At 35.1% G+C, this 20,393-nt stretch overlaps 3 protein-coding genes across 8 annotated transcripts; 2 read left to right on the top strand and 1 right to left on the bottom strand.

The window, feature by feature from the left end:
* The first annotated feature begins 258 nt into the window (after nucleotides 1-258).
* Nucleotides 259-6,645, top strand: LOC112046419 (signal recognition particle 54 kDa protein). The gene is made up of 7 exons (XM_024083031.2): nucleotides 259-590; nucleotides 672-848; nucleotides 1,626-1,855; nucleotides 2,137-2,287; nucleotides 2,684-2,832; nucleotides 3,574-3,835; nucleotides 5,731-6,645. Exons 1-7 carry the CDS (start codon nucleotides 513-515, stop codon nucleotides 6,187-6,189), a joined length of 1,506 nt encoding a protein of 501 aa, XP_023938799.1. The 5' UTR covers nucleotides 259-512; the 3' UTR covers nucleotides 6,190-6,645.
* A 7,525-nt stretch (nucleotides 6,646-14,170) lies between these two features.
* Nucleotides 14,171-16,893, top strand: LOC112043537 (abscission/NoCut checkpoint regulator). Of its 2 annotated transcripts, none has more exons than XM_052888063.1 (6): nucleotides 14,171-14,374; nucleotides 14,452-14,538; nucleotides 14,618-14,700; nucleotides 15,296-15,524; nucleotides 15,962-16,216; nucleotides 16,545-16,893. In XM_052888063.1, exons 1-6 carry the CDS (start codon nucleotides 14,327-14,329, stop codon nucleotides 16,755-16,757), a joined length of 915 nt encoding a protein of 304 aa, XP_052744023.1. In that variant the 5' UTR covers nucleotides 14,171-14,326; the 3' UTR covers nucleotides 16,758-16,893. The 2 variants fall into 2 exon arrangements, with proteins under 2 accessions (XP_052744023.1, XP_023934773.1); XM_024079005.2 differs by having other exon boundaries at nucleotides 15,296-15,545.
* LOC112043536 (CCA tRNA nucleotidyltransferase 1, mitochondrial) lies at nucleotides 16,876-20,366 on the bottom strand. 5 transcript variants are annotated; one of them, XM_024079000.2, is made up of 6 exons: nucleotides 20,258-20,366; nucleotides 19,734-19,933; nucleotides 18,743-19,026; nucleotides 18,060-18,380; nucleotides 17,561-17,774; nucleotides 16,876-17,195 (listed from the first exon to the last, which is right to left on the bottom strand). In XM_024079000.2, the coding sequence occupies exons 2-6, from the start codon at nucleotides 19,877-19,879 to the stop codon at nucleotides 16,895-16,897; spliced, it is 1,266 nt and encodes a 421-aa protein (XP_023934768.1). In that variant the 5' UTR covers nucleotides 19,880-19,933; nucleotides 20,258-20,366; the 3' UTR covers nucleotides 16,876-16,894. The 5 variants fall into 5 exon arrangements, with proteins under 5 accessions (XP_023934768.1, XP_023934767.1, XP_023934770.1 ...); XM_024078999.2 differs by lacking the exon at nucleotides 20,258-20,366 and adding an exon at nucleotides 20,009-20,225; XM_024079002.2 differs by lacking the exon at nucleotides 20,258-20,366 and adding an exon at nucleotides 20,005-20,212.
* Between the last annotated feature and the right edge of the window lie 27 nt (nucleotides 20,367-20,393).

Below are 20,393 nucleotides of genomic sequence, written 5' to 3'. Positions count from 1 at the left end.
ACTCTTCGGCATAGATATTAAAGAGTAATTTTATCCTCTTTGGGAATATAAAGTTGAGATTTATTATTTATGGAAAATAATGTAATTGAAAATTATTTTGAGGACTTGGTTATCTGAGGCACGTCAAAATAAAAATATTGAACGACGCGCATTATGATTATTGGCCAGTAACTGTAAAACCTAGAACCCATAACTGTAAATTCATTAAAATAATCATAACTCTATGGCAAATGTCATTTCGACTTGACGTTTGACGTGTCAATTACGTCAATTATTTGTGTTGAAATAATTGTAAATTAATGAAATATTTTCCATCGTGGAGTTCAATATTCGTGAAAAAAATACGTCGTATTTTTCTTTTCCTTTAATATTTATCATAATTTCAACTAGTCTCGATATAAAATGTCACAAAAATCTTCCTATTCTGTTTATTCCGATTCGCTATAGTTCTTCAAAGGACAACAGCTGACCGAAGATATTAAAGAAGTAGTATAAATTTGTAGTGGTACAAAATGGTTTTAGCAGATTTGGGTCGAAAAATAACGACTGCGTTGCAGTCGTTAAGTCGTGCTACTATTATAAATGAAGAGGTAAATTTATCAAGTGTATAATATTCCATAACTTACTTAACATTAAACATGGTAATTCATGCCTTATCACTTTGATTTCAGGTTTTGAATTCTATGCTAAAGCAAATATGTGCAGCTTTACTTGAGGCTGATGTAAATATACGTTTAGTCAAGAACCTTCGTGAAAATGTACGAGCAGTTATTGATTTCGATGAGATGGCGGGAGGACTCAACAAAAGGAGGATGATACAATCTGCCGTTTTCAAAGAACTTGTTAAGGTAGCATTTAAGTATAATATAGATATTCTATGACTTCTGCCTCTGATTCCGGAGGGTGTAGGTTAGAATCTGGTTTGGAGCATACACCTTCAACTTCTCAATTTTATTGTGCATTTTAAGAAATTAAATATCACATGTCTCAAACAGTGAAGGATAAACATTGTGAGAAAATGTTCTTGAGAATTTTCCTAATTCTATGTGTGTGAAGTCTGCATTGGGCCCCTATGGTGGACTATTTGGATTAACCCTTCTCATTCTGAGAGAAGGCCTGAGCTACAGTAGTAAGCCAAATATAGGTTGATAATGATGATAGATATTCTAAAACAGGAAGTACAGTTTTGGCAAGGGTTTGTTAATTTATTATTAACAAAATATTTCATCATTATCAACCTATTTGAACTACAGAATCCGTTCTCCCTCCTTATATGATAGGGGATATGGAACTGCCACTCCAGTGCCGGTTGCCAGGCTCCTTAGGTTGATAATATTTGATTTAGTAAACATCACTATAAAATGTCACTGATGACTTTTATTTTATTCACCAGAACCTACATTTTAACATAGTCTATAAGCACCAACTTCTGGACTTAGAATTTTTACTGAAACTTTCCCACTGGAGCAATGAGGCAACAAATATTTAATAATAATATATTAGATATATTTGGGACTGAAGGTTATCTTAGACTACATTAACATCAGACATGACTGCTACTTGTCATTAATTAGCAACTAATAAACTAACTAAAGCAACTAATAAAACAACTTGTGATTTTCCAGCTTGTAGATCCAGGAGTAAAACCATACCAGCCAATTAAAGGGAAACCCAATGTCATAATGTTTGTGGGACTCCAGGGCTCGGGTAAAACAACAACTTGTACGAAGCTTGCATATCATTATTTGCGCAAAAACTGGAAATCATGTCTTGTGTGTGCTGACACCTTCAGAGCTGGAGCTTATGATCAGGTCAAACAGAACTGTACTAAGGCGAGGATACCGTTTTATGGAAGGTAAATTCTTCTATTGTTTATGGCTATTCAAAGGTAAATCTGAGCTGAGAAATTTTCAAAATATTTTATAAGAAAGATAATCTAAATTTTTATGTCTAATTCAGGTTCAGGTTTACCCTGGATCTCTGAGGAGTTTTTATTTGTTCTCCACTCTTAGATCTTAGTGGACGACTATAAACTACCTCCCTGCCAAATTTCATCTTTGTATGTAAAGCATTTTTCAATATTTCTTGATAAGTGACCTTTCACATTTATTTATTTAAGGTTTTATATTATTTCAGCTACACAGAAGTTGATCCAGTAGTTATTGCATCGACAGGTGTGGATATGTTCAAAAAAGAGGGATTTGAAATGATCATTGTGGACACCAGTGGTAGACACAAACAGGAAGAGTCCCTCTTTGAAGAGATGTTGGCAGTTGCCAATGCTATTGTAAGAAATTCCATGTTTCCTAGACATATTCAGTAGAAGTCTGTTCCCAAGTTGTAGGTGCTTGAATATTTAATAAACTGATGCCCCAATACTGGAACATCACTCAAATCATGACTCATTTGGAGCCCTCCTGCAGGCCTATTATTATTATGTATATTGGAGTACAATTAAAATAATTTAAATTCAATTATGTTAGATGATTACAAAAAAGAAAATTTGTTAGTAAACAATGTAGTGAGTTTGAGTTCTAAACCAAGATACATTATCAAGTATCTTGCTTTAGGGCCTATTGGCCCTAGCATTCTTACCCATACTCACTAATCCTTTAAAGGTATTTTAGTTTATTGGTCAGATTTCCACTATAGTCATTGAAAAAAAAACAATTTTTATTTACAGAAACCAGATAACATTATATTTGTGATGGATGCCACAATTGGTCAGGCTTGTGAGTCTCAAGCCAGAGCTTTCAAAGACAAAGTAGACATTGGGTCTGTTATTATTACCAAGTTGGATGGCCATGCAAAAGGAGGTGGTGCATTGTCAGCGTAAGTTTTCATCTTATCTATACTTCTATACTAATGTCACAGATTAATCAATAATAGGCAGATTGAGCACACGGAACACGAAACGACTACATTCTCGAGTCAGTATGACACGAAGCGTTGCATCAGTAACTTTCAAAATTATTCAAGAATAATGGTGTCTTATGTTTTTAAATATATTAAAAACTGTTCACAAAAACTGAACAAATAAGATACAAATATTTTTTTATTGGTAATTATTGATTATTATATTAATGTACGTAATTGTTGCTATTGTTAAATTTTTAAATCAAATTATGAAAAAAAATTGTAGACAGATGTCAAGGAGACACAAGACATTTGTTTTATATATGGGTTTCAGCAGCTTCACGAGGCTGCTTGTAAAGACTTGCTCTGTATGATAATTACTCAGTGACTAATATTATAAAGAGGAAAGTTTTGATTGTTTGTTTATATGTTTTGAATAGGCTCTGGAACTACTGAATTGATTTGAAAAATCCCAAAGTGCTATCGGAGGATGAAAATCCACACACCTTTCGATTTCACATAGAAACCGAAATGTGTGTGTATTTTCATCCTCCTCCTAACAAGTTAGCCCGCTTCCATCTTAGACTGCGTCATCACTTACCACCAGGTGAAATTGTAGTCAAGGACTAACTTGTAAAAAAAAAATACTGCTTCAAAGCTGACGGCTTCGATTCTTACCTATACATGATGGTAATCCAATATATTATTTTTCCACAGTGTAGCAGCAACAGAGAGTCCCATAATATTCATTGGTACTGGAGAGCATATTGATGACCTTGAGCCTTTCAAAACTAAACCGTTCATCAACAAACTGCTGGGAATGGGAGACATAGAGGGGCTGCTGGACAAAGTCAACGAGCTGAAGTTGGACGACAATGATGAGCTGCTGGAAAAACTGAAGCATGGACAGTTCACATTGAGAGCTATGTACGAACAGTTCCAAAATATCATGAAAATGGGCCCATTCTCACAAATTATGGTATGTTTTCAGTCGTTCTTTCTTGTTTTTTGATATACTATGCACAAAAATTAAGGGAGCAGAAAAAAATCCAAATTTTTGGGGGATTTTCAACAGGCTGTAACTTATACAAAAATGGTCGTACAGCAAAAAAATAAAAAGCAAATTGTAGCTCTAAGTGTTTAGTCTTTGGATCTGAGTTTGAAAATTATTTTTTGAAAATATTTTTCGAGTAATCATAAGAAAACCACCGAAAATAAAATTTTCGAATTTTTTTTGGTTTTTTTTTTAATCTACGGACGTGGAAAAAATTTTTTCGACTCAACCTCCATATGGACCGGATAGCTTGTTTATTCAGATTTAATTTCGTTTTTTTTTAAATCTCGATACGAGCATTTCTCGCTGAGATATCGATGTTTGAATGGAAAAAGATCATTTTGTCTTTGATTACCAATATCTCAGCAACCAATGATCGCACAGAAATTTTGAGGTTGGTTTTAAAAACTTGTATAAATTCTCTACAAGGATTGGCAATTGAATTTTGAAAAAAAAAATTTTTTTCAATCATTACATGAATTTGAAAAAGCATCCAAAAAAGGGCTTTTTGTCGTTTTTTGAAAAATCAAGCGCCCAATCAAAAATATTGCGGAAACCACTGACGTTAAGTGTGCCTTTTACTGTTCAATATACCCACAAAAACCCTACAAAGTTTCAATTCAATCCATCCAACCGTTTTTTTTTCCCACTTGATCGAATTTTTGAAAAAATTAAAGGAGCAAGAATTTCGCTATGAAAATGTCATAATTTTTTTTTTCTTTAATTTTTCAAGTCATTATTACAGAATTGAGAGAAAAATTAAAAAAAAAAAATTTCATTTTTGATAAAAATTATGACATTTTCAGAGCGAAATTCTTAATTTTCGTAATCAAAGACAAAATGATCTTTTTCCATTCAAACATCGATATCTCAGGGAGAAACGCTCGTATCGAGATTTAAAAAAAACGAAATTAAATCTGAATAAACAAGCTATCCGGTCCATATGGAGGTTGAGTCGAAAAAATTTTTTCCACGTCCGTAGATTAAAAAAAAAACCCAAAAAAATTTCGAAAAGTTTTTTTTCGGCGGTTTTCTTATGATTACTCGAAAAATATTTTCAAAAAATAATTTTCAAACTCAGATCCAAAAACTAAACACTTAGAGCTACAATTTGCTTTTTATTTTTTTGCTGTACGACCATTTTTGTATAAGTTACAGCCTGTTGAAAATCCCCCAAAAATTTGGATTTTTTTTCTGCTCCCTTAATTTTTGTGCATAGTTTATTATACATAAAATTGTAGTTTTTATTCCAAACAAATCTAATTTTCCATGTCTCAATCCATGCTCTCAAAAGTTGGTTAGTGATCTCAACGAGAATATACGTCAATATGGCTGATGACGTATTTCACCATTATGAAATATATTAAAGAAAATTAATAACAATCCTATTACTGTATTGTAAACTCTTGTTGTACTACTCTAATGTAAACTGTTGTTGTTGTAAATATTATAAAATTTTAATTAAACATACGGCTTAACATATCACTCAATTTGTTGTATAAGTCCTTTTCGTCGCTAATGTCATTTGGTAATGGCGGTCTTATTGTAGTTTGTGTAAGGCGCTGTCAATATTAGTTCAGGTTTTAGCCGCGGGACTTCTTTCATTAAAAATGATCATATTTACATTGAATAACTTAAAAATACGCTCGTGCAGCACCGAAACGTGTAAATGAAGCGGTCGGAATATTGACTCCGATCGGGGAACGACCCGAAGCGTACGAACTCTGCACTTACAGTTCACGCCGTTCACGATGCGAACACTGAATGTAGATCGCGCTTTACTGTATCAGTCAAACCTAACATTGTACTGTTTTTTGTAGGGCATGATACCAGGCTTCTCTCAAGATCTAATGTCAAAAGGCAGCGAACAAGAGTCGATGGCAAAACTGAAACGTCTTATGACCATAATGGACTCCATGAATGAAGGTGAACTGGACCATCGCGATGGAGCGAAACTGTTCTCCAAACAACCGACCCGCGTCACCAGAGTGGCCCAAGGAGCTGGTGTAACTGAAAGGGATGTGAAGGATCTTATAGCTCAATACACCAAGTTTGCAGCGGTCGTGAAGAAAATGGGCGGCATCAAGGGTCTATTCAAAGGTGGTGACATGGCTAAGAATGTCAATCAAACTCAAATGGCAAAACTTAACCAGCAAATGGCCAAAATGATGGATCCAAGGATCCTTCAACAGATGGGTGGTATGTCAGGCCTTCACAATATGATGAGGCAGCTGCAGCAAGGGTCAAGTGGAATGCACAGCCTTATGGGTGGAAAATGACCTTAGCACTGCTTCGTTGGGAAGGAAATGAATTCAATTTTTTTTTCTTCATTCTTCCCTGTAGGGAAAAGGCAAAGGTATTACACCGTACAGCCAGGAAATGAATTCACATTCACATTGTTAACCCACTGATTGCATGTTATGGTGTGTTCATTATAAGATAGATCGGGTGGTTTCAGTTTGACGATAATTGAAATTAAAATCGTAATTTGGTACGGAAAAGGAACACATTTGTTTACAAAGTGTTTAATAGAAAAGGGTAAAGGTAAAACCAACATAAAGACAAAGCTTTATACCCACTATGCTGCACCAATGTGGGATTGTGGGCTCATACATTTTACTGGAACATAAAATAGAGGCTCGTACATGTTGTTCTGCCACTCGCGCCATCCTTTAATAAACAAACTATAAAACATGCACCACCCATTATATTCAATAAATGTAAGGCCAAATAGATGTATTTTTTTTTATCTTTACATCCTTACATTCCTCCTTAGCCACAGGCAAAAAATGCTTATGAGACAACTTGAGTAATACTTATTTAGAATGGCCGCGTACACTCGTTTTCCGTATTTGTTTTTCTAATTCATAATTTCGATTAGAAAAACGAAGAGATTCGATTGGGATTCCGTGAGATTACCGCAGATAACGTTTTTCTTCATTCGGAATATGTATTGTCGGAATTGGTTCCGTTCGAAAAAAACGTCCATGTTTTGCATTTTAAATTGATTTCATGTTCATTCAGTTTTCCGGACACGGAAAACGGCTGTATGTATGCGGCTGGCTGTATACAGTGACTCCCTCTGTATAAAGCCTGAGCCTGATATGAGATTGATTTAAATCAAATAGTCTCTGTCTATTTGATCATCAATCTCACATCAGGCAGGCCCGTAACCCCAGACCTTCGTCATTTTATAAAAGTTGAAAGTTTGTCAGCTCATGCTCCTACCATAAGTAAATACGGTAGCCACTATGGCGTTTGGACCGTGATGGCTTTGGGAGGTAGCAGATCCAGATCCTCAACTGTTAAGTATAAAGTTTATACGGCCTCAGTGGCGCGGTGGATTTACAAGACTGAGGTCCTGGTTTCGATCCCCGGCTGGGCCGATTGAGGTTTTCTTAATTGGTCCAGGTCTGGCTGGTGCTCGTGAGGAGTTGGCTGTTCTCCCATCGAGCGCGTCCCGGGTGGCGGATAGGGGATTCCCTCACCAGATTTTATCTGGCGGGTACCGGGGAAATAAAATACCCGGCGCGGACCAAAAGCACGCAACATAAATCCAGGCAGCGTCTGTACTCGGAGCAAGCGGCTGCCTGGTCAGCGTCTGTCCCACATTGGGCGGCTGTTTTCTCCAGATGAGGTATAGAAGTAGTTTTTAACATGGAAGCACAACAAAAAAAACATATACCCCAGGCGGGTACCGGCGCTGAGAATTCTCGCGTCGGAGAATCCCGTCCCTTGGAGGCTTCGGCTGATAGGGGCTGCCCCTCGTATTCTGGGGGGGCAACGTTTTGCCAAAGTGTGACAAAATATTTGCTAGGTCTGGCCTGCTACAACGCACGCCGCCTGAGAAGACGACACAAGCATGGACACGGACTGACACAGAAGTAGAGGACGGAGTATCCAAGGGAGATGAATTGAACAGGCAGGGCAGACAGGGTACACCACCAGGATGTACAAACACGCCTGAATACAGTACGAACGTAGATAGTGATGATTCCGAAAAGTCAGTAGAAAACACACCCATTAAAGACAGAAAGATTGAAGAAGAAAGACGTCCAAAGAAACGAAAAAAGGTGTCTAGTCCGACAATGCTACAACCAAATCAAATAGAACCCTCAGAAGAACTAAAGCAAATCAAGACAAAAGTAGAAGAATTAGCTAAGTTTACAAGAGATAATAAGAAAGTCCATCATGAAGTTAAAAAAATTGCACTGGACCTAACAAGCCTAGTCAGACAAACGATAACCAAATATAAATATGATATGGCAAAGTTCTACGAACTGCAACACGATTTTAATAAGTATAAGAGTACTCAAGAACAACGTGTGTCAGAACTAGAAATACAGATGAAAAATATCAAAGAGAGCTATGAACAAAGATTTGAAGAATTAAAAAATGAAAGAGAAGACTCCTACGCTAAACATAAAACTCCAGATAAGAAATTTAACCTAAACGATCAGGAAATAAATGATTACGATGAACTTCTGACGAAACTTCAACTAGATTGGACCATAGATAGCTTCAAAAAAGTTAATATAGACCATGGAGATATATTTAAAGACGTTCGCAATAATGTTGTATATTTTTGTGAAGAGAAAACAAGGTCACAATCGAGAATCGCTAGACGAGTACTCAACAGGTATCCGGAAATACTAGAAGGAGAAAGAATTGTCTGTGAAGGGGGAAGCTATAATATAATAGAACAATCGGTGACACTTTTAACTACAGAACAAAGCCGGACCAAGAAAAATAAGGTAATTGTTGCTTTCTATGACCCTTTTAAGCAAGATGGTAGAAGCCAACATGACGTTTATAAACTGTGCCAAGAAATCAAAGAAGTTGCAAAAAACTTTGGAATGACGGAACTTTCTATAGTTGCACCGCAAGGTGTAGAACCACACATTATGAGAAAAATCCTTGAAACAATATTCAAAGATACAGAGATCGCAGTGTTCATGAGAACAAAAAAGAGCAATATGAAAAATAACAAGGTTAAGCAAATGGAAAAGCAGAAAGATGAAATAATAGTAATAAAAGGTGATACGGAATCTTATGCGCATGTGTTAAAGAAACTTAAACTCGGTCTAAAAGAAAGCGACGCCTTAGAACAAATCAAAGGTGTGAGAAAAACAAATAAAGGTGACGTCTTGGTAAGAGTTAAAGAAAACGCAGAGAAGGTATCCAAAGTTATTAAAGACATAGTGCAAAACAAAAAAGTGAGGATGTTTACCAAAAACCAAAAATGTACACTACACATTAGAGACATTGACAGTATTGCAGACATTGAGGAAGTTAAAATGGCAATACGAGACGCAAATATAATCCAGTCAGTAGACCAACTGGAAGTCAGATCACTGAGACCGATGAAAAATGGAAATCAAATTGCTACAATAGTTCTAGATGAAATAGATGCCGAAAAAATCCTGGAATCAGACAAAATCAGGATAGGATTAAGTATTTGCAGAGCCCAAAAAAGAATTGATGTCGCTAAATGCTATCGATGTTGGGGCTATGATCATTTAGCAGGAAAATGCACAGGCGAGGACAGAAGCCAAAAATGCCATTTTTGTGCTCAAGATGGTCATAAGGCCAATAGTTGCACAAATGAAGCTTTCTGTCCACTTTGTAATATTAATGGCCACCCATCAGGCAGTGGTATATGCAAGTTCTTTAAACTAGCCCTAATTAAAGCGAGGAAGTATAAGAGAGGAAGTGCTTTGGAGGTCTACAAATAAAAGCATTCAAGGTTCTTCAACTTAATGCAAATAGAAGTGTTAGTGCCCATGATATGGCCATGATAGTGGCGTCTGAAAAGAAATGCGACTTTATAGCCTTTAGTGAACCTAATATCGCTAAATGTAAAATTAACAACAAGCATCAATACATCAGTGAAGACCTAAGTGCCATGATCTTTAATTTCAGCAAAAGATACGAAGTAATCAAGTACCGCTCAGTGGGTTGTTTTATCTGCGTGGAGACTAAAAGTTTTACAGTATACAGTCTATATATTAGTCCTAACAAATGTACTCCTGAAGGCTTCTTAAGCTACCTAGAAAAAATTCATTATGATGTTAAATCACTAGCAAACCCTTCAAACAAAATAATTATAACTGGGGATTTTAATGCAAAACACGCCTGCTGGGGTGGTAATACAACAACAAGAAGAGGAATCGTATTACTTGAATGGGTAAATTCTCTGGAGTTTAACATCCTTAATGATGGAAAAATTCCAACTTGTGTGCGTCCGAATGGAGTATCATACATTGACATGACTTTTGTTAGCGATAACGTGCCTACAAGGAATACGACATGGACGGTCTTAGAAAAGGATGTATCTATGAGCGATCACAGAATCGTTATAACTAACATAGATGACAAACTAAAAGATAAGCCAAAATATATCTTTGGAAAGACTAACATGTGTACTTTTGATGAAATTTTCGTAAACACAGTTATGGACAAGGAAATAAACTATGTAGAATAAACGACCTACCGCCACCAATTAGACTAGCTAAATCTCTCACTGTTTACAAAAAATTAATTAAAGAACATCTCTTAGTTCTACAGAAACAATAACCAAATATTTTGCAGGACAGTTGCTTTTCTTTTTTATGTATATTTTTGTCCTTATTGTAGTTGTTTAGTAATCTTATTTTATTTTTTATTTATTTTTTGCATATAATATTAATGTTTGTCCTTCGCTCCAATCTAATTTTTAACCGACTTCCATAAAGGAGGAGGTTCTACGTTCGACTGTATGTATGTTTTTTACTTACTATAGATATGTGGATACATAATAGTATATTATTTTATCTATTTTAACGACGCAACGCTCTCCCGATCAGTCCGTGAGCTCACCCTGGGGTCATGCCTGAAAATCAGCGCTACAGTTACTTAGCTGTAGCATAGAGCTGAGGCAGCGCCCCATTCAGCCGAAGCCTTAGTATTAAGTTAGTATTAAGTTAGTATTAATTCTCATGTTTTTTTCTTATTTATGTTATGTTGTTTTTGGCTGAATAAATGTTTTTATTATTATTATTATTATTATTAGAATGTGACAACGCACTCAATATAGCTTTCAAAGAAAGTACCCCACTGATTAAATGTAACATTGACTATAAGCTACCCTACTGGTGGACAGAAGCTATACAGGAAAAAATTAAGAATGTTAGAATAAGAAGAAGAAAATTCCAAAAATGCAAGAATGAACAGAGAAGAGAAGAGCTTAAACTTGAGTATAAGACCTATAAAAATGATTTAAAGTTGACGATAATTTATGCAAAGGTACAAATGTGGGATAGTCTTTGTGATAGGCTAGAAGAAGATATTTTTGGTGAGGCCTATAAAATAGTAAAAAATCGACTCCAGTTACCTAATCCAAAAAGAACCATGCCTCTGGAGGAAAAAGGAAAGTATTTAATGATCTTTTTACAGTATCACAAGGCAAGAGATTGAAAAGGGAGGAAGTAGATCAAGATAGAGACGATATGAAGGAACTTAGTTTTTCAGAGGAAGACGTCAAAAACGCTGCTAATAAAATAAAAACAGGAAAAGCTCCTGGACATGACTCTTTGCCCCCAGAAGTTATACGACATGTACTTCTTAAATATCCCACCTATTTTGCCACATTATTTAACGGGCTCCTTAAAAGCGGGCAGTTCCCAGAGACCTGGAAACTTGCTAAGCTAATCCTGATTGATAAGCCGAAAAAGAATCCTACTGAACCCACTAAATACCGACCAATCTGCCTAATCAATGTTCTGGCCAAAGTTTATGAGACCCTTCTCAATCACAGACTGATACAAGAGATTGACAAAAATGGTGGTCTACATAACAACCAGTATGGTTTCAGAAAGGGAAGAACAACTATTGACGCTATCAGGGAGGTGGTAAAATCGGCAAGATTAGCCAAAGAGGAAAAACAGTGGAATGGCTTAATCTTGATAGATGTGCGGAATGCATTTAATATGGCATCATGGACTAAAATAATCAATAAGCTCAAAGTAAGAAATGTTAATAAATATATAGTAAATAGCATAATTGATTATCTGGACCACAGAGCTATCCAAATAGACAAGGAGGTAAAAGTTGAAATTCAGGGTGGCGTACCTCAGGGGTCCGTACTCGGTCCAACCCTCTGGAACGTTTTGTATGATGATGTTATGTCATTAGAAGTGCCAGGAGGTGTTAAGTTGGTGTGCTATGCAGACGATCTAGCAGTATCAGTTACGGCTAAAGACAGTGAAGACCTAGTAAGGAAAGGAAATGAGACTCTACATACTATAATGCTATGGATGGAGCATAACCAACTAGAAATTGCGCCGGAAAAAACCGTGGCCATTATTTTTAATAGGAGGCTAAGCTCCGATTACATATTCACTTGCGGTAATACATCGGTTGTACCCTCTTCCGCCGTGACCTACCTAGGTGTGACCCTGGATTCGAGCCTGACTTTTGGTAAGCATATAAATGCGGCGTGTAAGAAGGCGCAGAAAACTGTAAGAGCACTCAGCACGATGCTACCTAATACGCGGGGCCCGAGCTCCAGAAAACGGAGAACATTAGCTCTGGCTATGGAATCTGTTGTTATGTACGCGGCGCCAGTATGGGTTTCAGCCTTGGACAAAGAAATCTATAAAACCGCCGTATTAAGCGCACAGAGAACTATGGCTCTAAGGACATGTTGCGCATACAGAACTATATCCACTGATGCTGCTCTTGTGCTGGCAAGTCTTATCCCGGCCCATCTTCTAGCACGAGAAAGGTTTAGCACCTATGAGCTAAAAATGCCAGAGGAAAGAAGAATGGCCAGAGAAATGACTCTAGAGGCTTGGCAACATGAATGGAACAACTCTACGAAAGGGCGATGGACACATAGGCTGATTAGTAACATAAAAAGGTGGTTAGACAGGAAACACGGCACAATCACGTTTCGGATGACTCAGTGCTTCACTGGCCATGGGGTTTTTATGCAGTACCTTTTACGCATTAAAAAAAGGAACTACGCCAAATGTTTGTACTGCATGGACCCCAACGACGACGCCGAACATACCATATTTTGCTGTCCACGTTTCAAAATAGAAAGAGATGAAGTAAGAAAGGAGCTAGGACGAGAAATCACTGTAGAAAACTTAATTAATATAATGTTGGAATCAAGTGAGAACTGGGACCTAATAAGAAGTTTTCTGGAAATCATAATGAAAATAAAGGAGAAGGATGAAAAGATACTCGGAAAGTGAGAAAAGACTGCGACGTTGGTGGTAGGCCGAATGGCAGGTACACCAGCGTTCTGAAGGTAGGAGGGGTTTTTAGCCGGTAGGAGTCCGGCACTATCCAAACGGGTGTCCATGAGGATTTTCCCCCCTACAGGAAAAAAAAAAAAAGGTCTGGCTGGTGGGAGGCTTCGGCCGTGTCTAATTACCACCCTTCCGACAAAGACGTACCGCCAAGCGATTTAGCGTACCGAGGCTGGTTGACGGGGTGTAGCAGTAGTGTTGGTGCTACTGCTACACCCCCTCGACGCTGAAAATTTTAACTAAAAACTTGAAAGAAAGAAAAACTCAGTAGGTATCTCCTATAGCCCGACCCAGGACCTCATGATCCGAAATCACTGGATCTGCACTGGAGCAAAGAGACGGAATGCCGAATGTCAAAGGAGTTCAAATCTTCTGATTTAAAAATCTAACAGTTTGTCCGTAAATCAGTTGTCTATTGATTTTTTTGTCTACGTTTTATAGTTGTTTTTACTGACATAGATAGACATAGGCTTTGAGTTCTAGTTTTTTTGAGTTTGTGTTTATTACTATCCACAGACAAGCAATATCTACCATAGACAAGCACCTATCTGAGACATGATCAGCTCAGACTAATTATGTATGGACTTGCCTCGCTAGACGTTACTTTTCTGTCGAGGTGTATGATCAACAATTGAATGTGATAATAACTATAAAAACTGTCTCTATATAATCGATGTTTCATAGTTGTAATCATGTTCATTGGTTAAGAACTCCTTGAAAATACCTTTTAGTGTAGTTAAATGGTGTAAAAAACAACTTCTAGTTCAATACAAGATAAATAGGTATTTAATCTAAGCTCGTTTTCCTCACAAAACAACAGATAATATTTTGTTCGTGAATTAGGGTATGGTAATTTGTCTGAGATGATGAGTGATAACTTTTTTACTTTACTTTTACACTATCTGTCTGTTTATCTGCCATCTAGATTCGAGATATGACAATTGACACCACATTTGACGTTTGTCGTCTGACAGTGACATTTGTTCGGCGTTTTGAATCATTGTTTTACATTTTTTTTGTAATTATTAATAATTACTATTCACCTTAATGAAAATATATAACACTGAACACAATACAAAAAATAAAATTAAATATAGTACATACAGATTTATACAAAAACATGGCTTGTAATACTTGCGCCAAAACATTTTCTATCTTTCGTCCTGAGGTACTCACTCAATATTTTGTAAATGTAGAGCGTATCTTGTATTTAATATAATATCTAAAATTATAATTATTTTTCAGAAAGGTTGTCCTAGCTGTGGATTCAGTTACTGCTCGAAATGTCTAAAGAATAAGGTATTCTTGAAAAAATTCAACTCTGAAGTAATGGTAAGTGAAACAAAAAGTAGGTATGGTCTTTTTTTTTCTTTCAATTATTTTCTGTTATGGTAAATAATGTGATTTTCAGGTATGCGCCAAATGTAAGCAGTTAACTAACTCAAATGAACCTAATGAACCTAAGAATGTGATACCACCAGATGCATACTACAAGTAAGATTATTTTGGATACTGTACTTCAATGGCGTGCACTTCATAGATACAAAAATTCACTACCTTCGTTCAGAACCCATTACAAACTTGTATTGGATTAAGAATTTCCTATTTGGTACAATTTTTATGCATAGTGCCTACCCTAGTACCCTTATGCACACCAAATTGTACTGTATAGTTTATGTTATAGTTGTCTAGGTAAACTATTGTTCAGTTTCATCAATTGTTACTGCATCCCCTAACAAACTACATAGAATCTAATGGCTCACTGTAAACTGTTTAATATTTGTCCATCTAGAAGACAATCAAAGTGATTATATTATTGGTGAACAGTTAATATTCTAACACTTTCCCTCATACGCAATGTTATTAGGAGCTCTGTACAATAGCTGCAGCAGGTCAATAAAAATAACAGTTTGATTAAGCTATGTTCAATATAAAAAAGTTTGCATCTCTTTGTATATTTCTTGTAAACTATTATTTATTTTGTCTGCATCAGACTAACTGCTGGCCTGGCTGATTTTGTAGCACTAATAATAATTTCAATTGTGTCTATGATATCAATTCAAAAAATAACTTTACTTTAATATTTTAGAAGAATGGGCATTACAGAGAGTGCCACGGGTGATAGAACATCTGAAAATGCAGTAGAAGATGAAATATCTGACAGACTCAAGAAGTTGAAAGAGGGAAAACAGGATAATGTTGTAAATACCAATAGTAATGATGCCATTGCTGATAGATTACAAAAACTAAAAGGAGATATACCTTCCACTTCAGATGCAGAACTAAGATCAAGATTGGCTAACATAAAAGGTGTGCCAGTAAGTGCTCTTGAAACCAAGGTGATTATTTATTTTAAAATTTTGTTATAAATTTTGCAAATAAATTATATTATTAACAATTAAATAAATGCAAAGCTAAGATAATTATGTGATTTTGTCATAAATTGATACAATATTCATAATCATAATCAAAATTTGCCAATATATGAATTTAGTCAGCAAGTGCTTATGAGTATTATTTGTATTGAGATTATAATTAAACAAAATCAATTTATATAATTAAATCAGTTGCACAGGGTTCAAAGGAATCATTCCTGTAATTTACTGGATGTAGAATTTCCGATTTATTTAAACTAATTTTCATCATACTAATATAATAAAAGCATAAATGGTTTGGTGTTTTGTAGCAGTATATTCATTATATGAAATCATTGATGTTTATTGCTCTGAAACATACCAACTTTATTACGTTTTAGCAAGTGACACCAACCATATTGCCTAAGAAAACTGAACAAGAGCAAATAGATGACCTTATGAGGCAGTACATGGAACAGGGAACTATTGATAAAAAATATGAAGATGAGTTTGATGGTCTGGTTAGTGATATAGAAGGTAGGCTGCAGAGACTTAAAGGTGCAAAAAGTTCTGACCAAGATAAAGTTAATTCTCAACAAGAAAATAATGATAATTCTGAAGATGAAGAGGAAACTGTAAAGAAGATTGTTGCAAAGGTAGATTCTCTGGTTAATTTGTCTAAGGAAACTATTTATATTATACAGTGTGAACTATAAGCATTGTCAGGCCTGGAAGGAGCATATATGCATTTCAATATTATTTATAGATGAACTTATTTCAGAATGTCTTATTATGTAATCTCATATATAAAATTATTCCTGTGTTGCATTTTGCTACCAAATGTCCTCTGAAACGGCTGGACTAATTTTCATGAAATTTTCCAACATCCATTTTATATACTTATAAAAAATACATTTTGATTTTATTAGGAAAACAGCAGGATCTAATATCTTATAAAATATATTCCATTGTTTTATGTTATAGGTCACAGCTGAAGCGAAATTAGAAGGTAATATAGACTCAGATCCTGTGTTGGATGAATTGCCATTTTGTGAAATATGTAATGAAGATGCTAAAATGCGATGCCTTGGATGCAAATATCTCTTTTGCAAAAATTGTTTCAAGGAACACGCAGATAGTGACGATGGCTGTGATAAATATGAACTATATTCGCCTCCAAAGAATTTTGTTATGTAAATATTATCTATTCTTTATCTTATATATGCAAATTTATTGTATACTTTTTGTTGAAAATATAAAAATAAATTATTATACCTAAATATAAGGAAAAAATGGAAAATAAAATTATATTAAATTATTGTTTAATTTTAAATTTATTTTTGTTTATGTTCATCTATAATACCAGGTAATAGTTTCACTAAATCTGCTGTACTTTGCTTGTACTCATTATCTATCCATATATCCTTAATCCTGTTTATGATTGGTCCATACATCTTTCCTGGAGGAACCCCATGGTCCTTCAGTATTTTACCATTTATTGGAAATCGTGGTATATCCCAACTGTTGAATTGTTGTAGTAATTTTTCAGAACCCCTATATTTGAGAACTTCACGAACATAATCAACAGCATCTTTTTGTTTAATTTTTGTGTTTAATACTAATTTTTCATAAGGGCTAAAAAGAAAAAAGGTTTTTATTATTTTTGGAGTTTTACACCTCCAGAATCGATTTTTCATATATATGTATAGGTATGAAAAAAAATATGGGCAGTAAAATTCGATGAACGAATGTCAGTGTTACGTTTTTTGTGCGCAACCTATCCTGCGCACCTTTCACCGCGGACGCGGCCTGCTCTTCGGTTGCGCACCTTTCACTTTTCAGGCGTAAGTATTGAGACGTACATAGCGTATGCTGCGGGGCGACATACACCTGTTTAGACAGTCGATCTAAAAGAGTAAACTCCATTCGTGCGTCAAAGCTGACACACACTTTTTTTCATGTAAAAGTAGATTTAATATAAAAACTCAAGAGATACTTACAGTAAAGGCCTTGCTCCTTCTTTTTCACCTCTGTGTTCTACAATAAAGTATGCCATGTCACGTTCATAGCTGGAAAACTTTAGCCTGGCATGTAAAACAGTTACATCATCTATGTTTTCAAGTAGAGCTGCCAAGTAACTCATAGGATGTAAATCCAAGTGTTGACTTCTGTTTAGTAACACGTCTAATTCTTTTAAAACAGGGTTTGGAATACCTACAATCATAAACATAAAAGAAATCAGGGCCATCCATACCATATCATCTAGAACCAATATCAATGACTAAACAAATTGGAGGACTACATAGAACTATTTCAAAAACTAAAGCACAGCTATCATTGTTTTTAGATTTTACTATTTTTATTAACTTGTATACAAGTATATACTTAAACATAGGTCTTTGAAAATTTTAGTTTTATAATTTTTTATATGAAAAATATTTTGCATAATACAAATAGGTAATCAAAATAAGCAGTGTTATTTGTATTGCACATTCTTACCAATGTATTGTCCAATGCCCACATTTAACATTGTCTTCAATAAATCACCAGCAAAATTTCCCTGTAGAGTCTTTTTCAATTCCATCCATATCCTCTCTCCAGATACATTTTGTAAACCATCTACATTAGCTTTGATTACATCTAAAGTGTTCTGATCATGATTGTTAGCTTTTTCAGCAATCCTTCCATAAAATCTAAAGTAACGCATTATTCTTAAATAATCTTCCTTAATCCTCACATCAGCATCTCCAACAAATGCGACACGTCTATTTTGTAAGTCTTCATATCCAAAAAAATAGTCATAAACTGTGCCATCAAATCCTGTAAGAAAATTATTATTAAACAATTAACATTATTTTTTAATATTAAAAAATGTAAAAGTGACTTTGTTTATTGGTTAAGAACTATTTAGCCAGTCAATATATACTTCGCAACACTTGGCTTGGTGTTAGCCAGCAATGAAATACCTACTGATTGGCTTGTATTAGTATTTCAGACAAGTTGTCACAAGCTCTACAATAATAAAAATAATAGATGCCTTTCATCCAGTACTGTTCTAGATAGATAAAAAAACCAATTTCTAGCTATCTAGAACAAAACCTTTTTCTAGAAATAGCTACATATTTCTGTAAGCAAAATGTGTTTTAAATATTCAATTTAATGTATATTAATGTAAAATTTACCTAGAAACATAGAATTTATTGTAAGATCTCTTCTATTAGCATCTAGTTTCCAATCTTTTGTGAACTCAACTTCAGCGTGTCTGCCATCAGTGACCATGTCAATCCGTAATGTTGTCACCTCAAAGTTTTCTTTGTCATTGATCCTTGGAGTGATTGTACCGTGCTTCTCCCCGCTCATGTTGATCATACGCACATTTTCTGCTGTGAACATCTCCTTCATCTGCTCTGGGGTGGCTACAGTGGCAAAATCTAAATCTTTTGCTTGCTGACGTAATAATAGATCCCTAAAAATAAAATGTCTGTTGTATAGTAAAAACTTTATTACTTGTACTTTGTGCTAATAAGTCCAAGTGTAAAACATTAATTTTTTCAAGTACAGGACATACATATAGTGGAAAGAGTTGCAAGAGAAGACATTTGATTAGTTGCCTCAGAAGGAATTGTTGTCTATCTTAGTCTTTATTCTATAGCATCTTGTGCAAAAAAAGTGGTAAGTGATGATACAATTCTTTCTTCTAATTCTATACAAGTTAGTCCTTGACTACAATCTCACCGGATGGTAAGTGATGATGCAATCTAAAATGGAAGCAGCCTAACTTGTTCAGAGTAGGATGAAATCCACATCCCGTTCACTTTCTACGTGACATCATAGTGGAATGCTGAATTGCTTGGTGATATATCTTTGCTGGTAGGGTGGTAACTAGCCACAGCCACCAGACAGACCTGTACTAAATTTCTACCTCAATCGGCCCAGCTGGGGGTTGAGCCCAGGACCTTCATCTTGTAAATCCACTGCTTATACCACTGCACTACAGAGGCCGTCAAAATAGTCCTTAAATATTTTCAGTAAAAAAAAAATACCTATATTATCAAAATCTGAATAATTTTTAAAGAAATTAACATTATTACCCTAAGCCTGCCAAACTGTATTGGAGAATGGTAGGTCTGGCCATATTGTATTTAAATAAGTTTATAATATTGAATAGTGCACCTTACAGCTCCACCTGCTATTCTAATCTCATAATTATATTTGTCAAATAGCTTCTTTAAATCCAACACTTCTGGACTGAAAATATTTTTGAACTCTGGTGTATCCAATTTAAAAAGCGCTGGGTCTTCACGACACTTTGTCTCCATGTCTATATTTGTTTTAATTCTTTTTGGGCGCAGTGTTTTTATTTTACTGAAATTCTGTAAAAGTTAATATTTATAATGTGTTCTCTTTTGTAGTTATAGTTTTCAAGTAGTTAGTACAAAAGTACCTACTCTTGTTGCGCTAAGGAAATATATCTTCAAAAATTCACAATTTTTGTACATAACTAATAAATATGTGGATTATTCTTAACTAATTTACTATACAATACAATTAAAATGTTAACATATTAAAACTTTACATCAGACTGCACATGACTGGCTTTTTTATATGTTGTCTTATTATAAGATATAACTTATCAAGAAACACAGCGCATTATAGAATTTTACATTTACTAAATTTAAAAATGTGGTAATATTTACACTTTAAAAATCGTGCTCTCCCTTTGAGTTTGACTTTGACTTTACGAATTTCGCAATATTTTTTACAAATAACAATGACAGATGACTTAAGATTAGATCACAGATTAAGAAGTGAATGTACATACACGAAAACGTT

Source organism: Bicyclus anynana, chromosome 21 (assembly GCF_947172395.1).
Source record: "Bicyclus anynana chromosome 21, ilBicAnyn1.1, whole genome shotgun sequence".
Classification (NCBI taxonomy): Eukaryota; Metazoa; Arthropoda; class Insecta; order Lepidoptera; family Nymphalidae; genus Bicyclus; species Bicyclus anynana.
Note: the sequence above shows the minus strand (reverse complement) of the source record. Positions and strands in the feature narration are given on the sequence as shown.

Excerpts from the sequence above, each read along its gene's own strand:
- LOC112046419 (XM_024083031.2), top strand. The coding sequence starts at position 513 with ATGGTTTTAGCAGATTTGGGTCGAAAAATAACGACTGCGTTGCAGTCG. Across the intron at positions 849-1,625 it reads TTTTCAAAGAACTTGTTAAG|CTTGTAGATCCAGGAGTAAA; the intron begins GTAGCATTTAAG and ends GTGATTTTCCAG. Across the intron at positions 1,856-2,136 it reads AGGATACCGTTTTATGGAAG|CTACACAGAAGTTGATCCAG; the intron begins GTAAATTCTTCT and ends ATATTATTTCAG.
- LOC112043537 (XM_024079005.2), top strand. The coding sequence starts at position 14,327 with ATGGCTTGTAATACTTGCGCCAAAACATTTTCTATCTTTCGTCCTGAG. Across the intron at positions 15,546-15,961 it reads TAAGTGCTCTTGAAACCAAG|CAAGTGACACCAACCATATT; the intron begins GTGATTATTTAT and ends ATTACGTTTTAG. Across the intron at positions 16,217-16,544 it reads TAAAGAAGATTGTTGCAAAG|GTCACAGCTGAAGCGAAATT; the intron begins GTAGATTCTCTG and ends TTTATGTTATAG.
- LOC112043536 (XM_024078999.2), bottom strand. The coding sequence starts at position 20,059 with ATGTACAAAAATTGTGAATTTTTGAAGATATATTTCCTTAGCGCAACA. Across the intron at positions 17,775-18,059 it reads GGGCATTGGACAATACATTG|GTATTCCAAACCCTGTTTTA; the intron begins GTAAGAATGTGC and ends TTATGATTGTAG. Across the intron at positions 17,196-17,560 it reads GAAGGAGCAAGGCCTTTACT|CCCTTATGAAAAATTAGTAT; the intron begins GTAAGTATCTCT and ends TTTTCTTTTTAG.